Below are 9,341 nucleotides of genomic sequence, written 5' to 3' on the forward strand. Positions count from 1 at the left end.
ATCCAGCGACACCTGCACCAGATTCGACAAGATGACGGAAGGACGATTTGCTGTTCATCTACTCCGTCCGGCGCATCTCCAAATTGATGAACGTGTTGTTGAGCGAGTTCCCGGCGAATTCGAACGTGAACCCGTCGATGAATCAGACGAGCGCGGCGCTGCAGCACGCCATGGTGTTTCTGGAGGAGGAATTCCACGCCTTGTTGGAGGATTCGAGAGAGAGAGAGAGAGAGAGAAATCGGCGCTGAGGCGGCGGCGTGGTGAAGGACGGAGTTGGCGGTGGCCGTGCTAAGGCGGCGGCGTGGTGAAGAGCATGCGGCGGCGCCGCTTGGAAGAGAAAGATCACGAGAAAGAGAGAGAAGAGAGAGGGCGTGTATAGAGAGAGAGAGAGAGAGAGGAAAGAGCGGGTAGAGAGAGAGAGAAATGAAAGAATGAAAGAAAATTAGAGTTTGTCCATTTATATAGAAGGGTAATTTAGTCCTTTAACACAAAAAGTGGGTACTCTACTACTCTTATATATTAACACTAAATAATCACACTCTCTCGTTAAAACAGTTTATGACACTTGGTTAGGAAAATTTCTACATATTATATTTTCACCTTGTTTGAGGTTTCTTCATAAATGAAGTGAAGCAATTCACGGTTTCTACTTTCTATATACAGAGGAAAGAGTTTTGGGAAATAGTCATCACCTTCTTCAGTAGCTACACTGCCTGATCATGATCAGACCAGCTGCAACCATATTCGAATAACAAGCTATGACACACAGGTTTGTCTCATCGGAGTGAGAAGTCTGGCAAAGCGGAGTGGTACATGAGCTCTCACCAAAGCTCCGTTATCGACATACTCCTGTCATATCATTCAACACTTCAATTTTCCCTCTAAAGAATACAGAGTTGAGCTCAAAATACCATGAAATGGATATTGGGAGACCAATATTATTTCTACACATTACCCCGATTTGTTTTAAAAAAAATAAGATTATACAATGAAGGGATCAGATGCCTTCTGAATAGAAGAGCAACTGTACTCTTACTGATAAATCTAACACCTCTATTTTACGATGAGGCCTAACATGTCTCATAGAGCTGAAACAGCCCAAAGCTGATTTGTGAATTCCAAGGAATCTTATAGGTTTACATGATCAGTTTAAGAAAAGATGGAAGCTATTAATTAAGACACAACAATATCCAACTTATATCCTGCAATCTTTAACACTACTGAGTAACTTGTCTGACAGATGAATCCAGTCTTCTGTTCTATTCTGGTACTTACTGCTGCACTGGTATCTAACAGACGATATAAGATTCTGGCATCAAATTCAATGAATCCAGGTTTGTCTAAATCATATTGTAAACTAGTGATATGTTTCTCTTTCTTCTCAGACAACCCATTTCCCATATTGCGAGTAGAAATTAACTAAACCAGCTTTGAGGAAAAACTACGTGACATCCTATGTTCTGAGTTTTCTCTTAGTCCTAAATTAACAATATTTCAGTGGGGTGCTTTATCTCAGGTATGAAATGATCTTCCAGAAAAACTTATCAGATAGGAGCAGGAAGGAGATCATATACTTGACAACCACATCTGTTCAAAAAATTTTACAAGCTTCATACATTCAGAACTTCACAAAATGGTGGGTAAAATAGAAATACAAACAACAATACTTACAATCTTTTCAACCATGCCAACGTGATGAATGGTGCTTAGGAGCTCTCCTTTGTCAAAAGGAATCAGAGCTTCCACCCATACCATCGTATCCTATAGAATACAAAAAAGTTACCGGATCATGGCAAGCAACAGACTTCAAATTTAAGAGAGGAATGGTAAGTACCTTCAGTTTTTCTTGAACTGCATTGCAGAAATCATCAAGTCCTTCACCAGTTAAAGCAGATATGCATACAATATCAGGGTTTTTCTTGGCTTCAGACCTTACTTTATCAGGGTCTTTGGCATTATCGACCTACAAATATATACATTAATCCATAAAGTAATCCGTAGGCATTTTGGAAAAATCTATCAAAGCAGGTAATTTGAACCGAAGAATGATCTAGAACTGTAAAATCACCTTCATAATTAAGAACAAAGACCAAAGTAGATTAAGTTACTGTTACCAATTGGACTACCAACTTGTGTCGTGTGAATCTCAACTCAGCCAATGCTGTAGAAGAAATCAATTACCACCGAGGCTTGTATCATGTATTAGGGACATAATTAAGAAAATTATCATTCAGTGAAATCAATGTTCTTATGCCACATAAGGTGTTTAGGGGTGTGCATAACTGAATAGAATCAAGAGGAGGCTTCAGTTTCGGTTTGGTCAAAGAAGTAAAAACCGAAAAGGTTTCGGTCAGTCTTCGATTTTTTAAAAAGAAAGATTCAGTTCCAAACGATCAATATCCGTAGAGAAATACAAATATTTAGGGAATTAAGAAGAAATTTCGATCATTTATATTGATTGATCCTACGATCTATATTTAAAGTACTCGGTTTCGGTTCGGTCGATGGGGAAATTTGGTTTTGGTTCGGTCAAGATTTTAATAAGTATTATTTCAGTTCGGTTTGGTCAGTTCTGGTTTTGGTTCGGTCAAGATTTTAATATTATTTCAGTTCTGGTTTTGGCTCGTTCAAGATTTTAATATTATTTCAGTTCGGTTTGGTCGGTTCAATTTCGACCGAACCAACCGCTGCTATGCCCTACATAAGAGGCAAGATGGACGATTATTTTACAAAATGAAATAGTTAAACAAAATCTAGGTGATTAAGCAAGCTGTCAACCAACAAACAGTAGAGATTTAGAACAAAATGACTAAATGATCCGTGATACCTTGTTCCACACAATTAGCTTTGGAATGGAGGATGTATCAAGTTCTTCAAGAACTTTGTCCACAGCATCAATCTGCAACTCAGCCAATGGATGGCTGATTCAAATTGGACAATGTTATCAGAAGCTGCATGTTGTGATTTACAGCCTACTATTTGAAATCAATTTTACCTAATATCCACCACGTGCACCAGAAGTGACGATTCAGATATCTCTTCAAGAGTAGCTCTAAAAGCAGCAATCTGATGGAGAAAGATCAGAAGTAAGAACATCCATAACAGTAATTCTCACAGGCAGGAGTCATCCCACTATTTAGTGGGTCTCACATGCCACATCAATAAAATCTCAATCCTCAACACCCACCTACTACACCTCTGCAAACAAACACAATCCCATATAACAACCTTATGGTATAAGCAAATGTTTTTAAATTATTTCATTTAATATCATTATTTATATTGTAATGTATTATATTTTCCTTATTATCTTAATTTTGTTACTCCCTCTGTCCCCCAATTTAATATCCATTTGAGAATGGCACGGATTTTGATAAAGTAGTTGAGTGTGTTGTGAGTGGAATAAGGGTCTCACCTTTATGAGAGTGTTAAAGTGACTAAAGTAGAGTAAGGGGCCCACATTTTATAGGATTGTGTTGACTACTTTTACTAAAAATAGAAAGGGGTACTAAATTGGGGTACGGACTAAAATGAAAATATGGATACTAAATTGTGGGAGGGAGGGAGTATATATTAGCACATATAAACGTACATATTTGGATGTGAAAATATTATTTTCTTAATCATAAAATCTATGTAATTACTAATTACATTCAGTATTGTGCATCTGATGCACTGCGTTGGGATCATAACCAGTGGCGGACCTAGACATTTTATTCAGTGGGGGCCAAATAATTATAAATTCATAAATTCATACAAAAAAAAGTTAAAATAAACAAAAATTTAATATAATCATAATATGGTTTAAATAACATTACAACGTCAATAAAATATAAGTTAAACATAAGAATCTCATAACATCTCTCTTCTATTTTTCATGTTTGGATATCGTTGCATAATATCTTCATAACATCTCTCATACCGATGAGGCGATGATGTGAGAAACAAAATGATTCTCCCAGATTTCAGCTGAGTAATTCTTAGTTTCCACCTAGTCTAATTAATTTTAATTATTAATTGTGAATTTACGAAAATACCCCTGAGTTTTTTAAAACCCAGTGGGGGCCAGTGCCCCCAGTGCCCCCCCCCCCCCCTCTAGGTCCGCCACTGATCATAACCCCCAAATAATCCCTTGTGGATGCTCTAACAGAGACAGACAGAGAGGGGGTGGATCCAGTACATCAGAAAACATATGAACCATATCTCAAGAAAAAATGGGTAACAACAACGAAACATCTGGACTTAGAAATGCACTTACCAATGTTGTTGGCAACTTCTGAATGAAGCCAACAGTGTCAGTCAAAAGAAACTCCTTCCCGTTCTTCGTCTATACAAAAGATAATAAAACAGTAAATCACATTTAGGGTGTGCAAAAATGACATTTTAGACTGCAGAATCAATTAATAGTAAAGTGTCACTATCTCATTCATTCAAAATCATGAATTTCATTAACTAGTTCTCTTGTCTGAATAAGATTTAGCAGAGTAAAGCAAAATAATTCAATTCTAGTCTGATTGTGTTTCTTTTTAGCAGAAAATAGCCATCAACGGAATGATTTTGTGTATCATTAAATATGACTAGCTGTAAAGTTAACTGTCCTAAATTGAATTGAAGAAATAAATTTTTTTTGGACATTATACTAGCCTGGACCCTTCTTGTAGTAGGATCGAGTGTTGCAAATAGCTTGTCCTCAGCAAGAACATCAGCTCCAGTCAACCTGTTGAGAAGAGTACTTTTTCCAGCATTTGTGTACCCTACCTGAAAATAATTTTGACATTCATACAAGGCTGAACAAATAATCATTTGTAAGAGGTGATACAGAAAGTAACAGTACATGCCATTGCACATTCAACTACTTGTATATATAATCAATCACAAGAACTATACTTATGATTCAGAAACAAGAGCCATGCATAAAATAAAGCACCATATTGCAACTCTTTTAAGCATAACACAATTTTAGTGGAAGATGTGGCCAAAACAAACCCTCTTTTAATTAGCGGAGGTTGTTTGTTTATAGTGGGCCACTTGAGCAATCTACATATTTTCTTGGTGATAACATTATGTAGATAATTTCCTCGTAATAAAGCACATAGAAAGACTGGATGCTGGTTCAGGTGGGGTTCTTGGATGGATTTTCCATAAAGAACAAAAAACAATAGTTGTTGAGTGGGATACTAAGTTGTTGAATATATACTGGCACTGGCTAATGTCAAGTTATAGCCAATAAACATGAGGGATCTACTGCGGAGACAACTGGAGCTTATACCATAGATGAACTTCACTAACCAAACAGAAATAAAATTCCATACCAACGATACAACAGGGATGGGTATGGCAAATCGGCGGTTTCTATACTGCTTTCGATGTTTGCGGACAGATTCTATTTCCTTCTTGAGAGCACCAATCTGAATTCACCAGAGAAAATGACAAGTTACATACATGAAAAACCAAAGAAGCAGGGAGGCAACAAAGATCCATTCAAGGAAAAATGCTAATAACAACTGAAGGTGCTCGCAGGAATATTACTTAAACAGGGAACAGAAGATCAAAATATAGCACAAACTTTCAGAAAACTCTTTTAGGTAATTCAAGAACACCAGTGTTCAGTACAATTACTATTGGATCACATAGTATAGTAGTATATTATAAAAGGCTGTCCACATAAAGTCATAACATGTGGGCTATTTTACTGAATAAAAACACACAGTGATACTGCACCACTTAAACTGACAATAACCAACTAGTAGATTGTAATAACTAATAAGAGGTAATTCACCAGACACTGTAACTCTAAGAGCATTGAGAGCTATAAGATTTTTTATAAAATCAAAAATATCACAAAATAATAGCTTGGAATTATTTTGATAGAGATCAGCCTCCTTATCTGGTGTATGCGCGAAGGAAAAGAGCTGTCGTAGGATTAATTAATTGTTATTAGTTTATCCTATTTTATTTTGATTGTTATTTCTTTGTTAAGCCCATTAATATGTGTATGGGCTTTGGTTACAATTGGAGGTTGGTATAAGTAGGGTTTTACGTTAGGATTTGGGAATTATTCAGAATTTCTTTCAGTAAGAACAGCATCTCATTGTAGGCCTCGATTTGAGGAGAACTCAGTTTTACTTCCATTAATTGAATCACCTTATCTCTATGACTCTATCAAAATGGTCCGACCAGCCATTTTCGATGGTGACCACCCGAAGCACAGAGCAACGACTGAAGCAAATAGAGTATGTGGTTGCTGATTTGAGCAATACTTCCTTTAATTGAATCACTTTATCTCTATCATATTTTGTGTGCATGTGTTGGCCCGGTGGTAGTGTGAGGCCAATGGTCTCAAGTTCGAGTCCATTGTCATGCGGTCTTTTAAAATATTTGTTTCTTCTACCAATATAATAGTTCGGGTCTCCAACTCCTAAATAAAAAATGGCCGTGGCTAGAAGGCATGTAATATCAGAAGTTACTGATCTCTGATCCGCTATGCCCAAAAACTATGAAAAGCCCCATAGAGAATGAAGAAAGTAAAGGCAACAGACATGAGAAAATGATTTGTATTACAGTTTACAAACAGTAGAAGAGAGTAATCAGAATACCTGGTCGCGCAAGATACGCTTATCAACTTCAATTTGTTTCTCACCCATACCCTTCACTTGTCCTCCAGCTTGGCGTTCAAGATGGCTCCACATTTTTGTTAACCGTGGTAGTTGGTATTCCATCTGAGCCAAGGAAACCTGAAAGTGAAAGCTTTTCTTGTTAATACAAGAATAAGTACTACTTTTGAAGACATGAATCAGCATAAACTACCTGTAAAGCAGCTTCACGAGTGGCTGCTCGTTGCTTGAAGATATCAAGGATGAGTGCAGTCCGGTCGCATACCCTAACATCACCACCAAAGGTCTTCTCCAAATTCCGCAACTGCCTTCCTTCAAAAAAAAATAAACGCAGTTAAAAGAAGAAATCATTTGAGCATAAAAATCCTCATAAATAGGAAACAAGAAAGGCAGACCCACCACCATTAAATCTTATTTCCTCATCCCAATAGCATGGCCACATTGCACATATAGTTGAATAAAAGGGTCAATTACAGTTTCTATACAGACTTTATTCCACTTTCATAAAAAATACTCTGATCTATGATAAACAAAAATTTAGTACCTGGCGTTTATAGATTTTATCAATTCTATCATCACACCTAATTTCCGGTGCCAGAAGCGAGGCTGGTCAAACCCTTAGGCGTTATTTCGGTCAAAAACATGAAAATTAAGAGGAAATGAAAAAAAAAGATGGATTATACTTTCTTGCACCTGATTTTGGTCTGTTGATAGATTTTATAAAAGCCAAAATAGTCATGCATTAAATTGAAAATATGTTTTCATAGGTCATGACATTTGATAAATAATTGGTAAAGTTCTAGATAGAAAGCAAAACTAAATCTTTTTTGTTCCCATGTAATTTTCTTTTTTTTTGATAAATTTACAATATTAGATATAGAAATTAAATGGCCGCGCCACAGGGGACTCGAACCCAAGACCTTTGACCTTAGGCATTAACCCGTTACCGCTTAGCCAACACACGCACACCCCATGTAATTTTCTTATTTTAACATAAGTACACACAAGCCATGACATGAGTTTGGTGCATGAAATTAGCATTGATGCTAGATTTGATAAAGTTTGTAAAGGTCCAGTACTAAGAAAACTTTAGGAACCACCGTTATGTTAAAGTACGTAACAATACCCTAAGCTACACAAAATTTCCACAGTTCAAAGGATTGAAATTCAGGAGAATATAAGCATAACTAGTGAAGTCATTAAGAACCAACCCAGGTGAAAGTTCATCATCAAAAATAACTGTCTCGATGTCGAATGCATGGATGGCACTCTTAATCTCTGCCACTTTTCCAGACCCTATATACGTCCTGGGGTTGGGTGTCACAAGGCTGCACCAAATACAAAAATCTGCTCACTTAGTGAACCATCTCCCAATATTCTCAAGAAATACAAAATTTGTGGCCAAAATTAAACTGGAAATAATCTAGTAACTTACTTTTGGTAAGTAGAGCCAGCAACAAACAATCCAGCAGTGTCAGCAAGCTGCGCTAGTTCACTAAGTGAATCCTCTATACCAAATGAAATATCATTGTCCCCTTTCCTCGCCACACCAACAAGATAAGCTTTCTCTTCAAACACCTAGCTTTAGAATCTCATATTAGTAAGTGATGCATATGAAGAATATCAAACACCAATTTCCTCATTTTTTATCACCCTCGCAAGAATCACAAGCACATACTCAAGTGAAAATTCTCAATTACACAACACTGTAAAGCAACTCAATATCAGAAAATCACGCGTTAGGGAATGAACAAGAAAAGCGATACCTCTCGTCCATTTCGCAGTTTGAACCGATTTTCCTTATCGCCGTCCTCCACATTCGCCTTCTTGCCTTCCATCTTCTTCAACCGAGTCCGACTTGGTGCTTCATGAGATTCTTCCATCGCAGTTCCGACGACTCCATCCACCGCCCCATCAACCTGACCCTCAGGTTCAGCATCAAGGGGGGTGGTCCGCTCCGAAACGGTGTCGTCGGGGTAGAGAACTCCGACTCCGTCAGCATGAACAGCCTTGAGATTACAAAAATGATTCTCGTGAATTCGAAGATTGAAGAATTGAAAGGGCTTGATGTTAGGGTTTGGCGCCAATTGACGTCGAGAAACGGAATCCAATTCCCGGTTCAGAAACGAGGGATTCAAGATCGAGCAAAAGCATAAGCTCATGATAATAACTTCTTTCGATTTTTCGAGCTCAAAATTACAGTCGGTTCAGATATTGGAAGCAGCGTTCAGTAATGATTCACTACGTTGTTTCCTCATATTTCTGCAAGTATATTAATGGAGATATAAAATGAGTTTTGTGGCTATTAGCCGTTACGGGAATTATTTGGACTTCTACATTTATCATTAAAAAATAATAAAAGAAAAGATTAAGAAAGAGAGGGGTTATGGTAAAAAAATACACGAATTTTGAAAAAAAAATACAATTTTCACCTGAATTTTAATTAAGTCAAAAAAAATATATAAATTTATATCACAACTTAATGTTCTTCAATTGACAACCACCTCGATAAATTCACAACTGAATCGTTAGTAGTTTTGGTTATAAATTCGAGTTTAAAATTAGAATTCACGACTAGGTTGATGAATTCACTACTGAATTGCTAGTGTTAGTTGTGAATTTGAGTTTTAAAGCTTGAATTCACAATCAACTCTATTGTTAGTTGTGAATTCAAATTTAAAGTTTGAATACACGACTAATATTATTTTTAGTTGTGAATTTATTTAA

At 36.8% G+C, this 9,341-nt stretch overlaps 1 protein-coding gene across 2 annotated transcripts; it reads right to left on the minus strand.

The window, feature by feature from the left end:
* Positions 1 to 569: 569 nt before the first annotated feature.
* On the minus strand, positions 570 to 8,911 carry LOC130986594 (uncharacterized). Of its 2 annotated transcripts, none has more exons than XM_057910044.1 (13): positions 8,381 to 8,911; positions 8,050 to 8,192; positions 7,826 to 7,942; positions 6,808 to 6,922; positions 6,597 to 6,734; positions 5,313 to 5,408; positions 4,645 to 4,758; positions 4,259 to 4,327; positions 2,996 to 3,066; positions 2,828 to 2,921; positions 1,835 to 1,963; positions 1,672 to 1,761; positions 570 to 849 (listed from the first exon to the last, which is right to left on the minus strand). In XM_057910044.1, the coding sequence occupies exons 1-13, from the start codon at positions 8,774 to 8,776 to the stop codon at positions 757 to 759; spliced, it is 1,665 nt and encodes a 554-aa protein (XP_057766027.1). In that variant the 5' UTR covers positions 8,777 to 8,911; the 3' UTR covers positions 570 to 756. The 2 variants fall into 2 exon arrangements, with proteins under 2 accessions (XP_057766027.1, XP_057766028.1); XM_057910045.1 differs by lacking the exon at positions 570 to 849 and adding an exon at positions 897 to 1,587 and having other exon boundaries at positions 8,381 to 8,909.
* Between the last annotated feature and the right edge of the window lie 430 nt (positions 8,912 to 9,341).

The sequence above is a fragment of the Salvia miltiorrhiza genome, chromosome 5 (genome assembly GCF_028751815.1).
Source record: "Salvia miltiorrhiza cultivar Shanhuang (shh) chromosome 5, IMPLAD_Smil_shh, whole genome shotgun sequence".
Lineage (NCBI taxonomy): Eukaryota > Viridiplantae > Streptophyta > Magnoliopsida > Lamiales > Lamiaceae > Salvia > Salvia miltiorrhiza.

Bases quoted from the DNA above. Each gene is read 5' to 3' on its own strand.
- LOC130986594 (XM_057910044.1), bottom strand. From the start codon at position 8,776: ATGAGCTTATGCTTTTGCTCGATCTTGAATCCCTCGTTTCTGAACCGG. The intron at 2,922-2,995 runs GTAAAATTGATT...AATTTGAATCAG, and splicing joins GTGCACGTGGTGGATATTAG to CCATCCATTGGCTGAGTTGC. The intron at 1,964-2,827 runs GTATCACGGATC...ATATATTTGTAG, and splicing joins AGCTAATTGTGTGGAACAAG to GTCGATAATGCCAAAGACCC.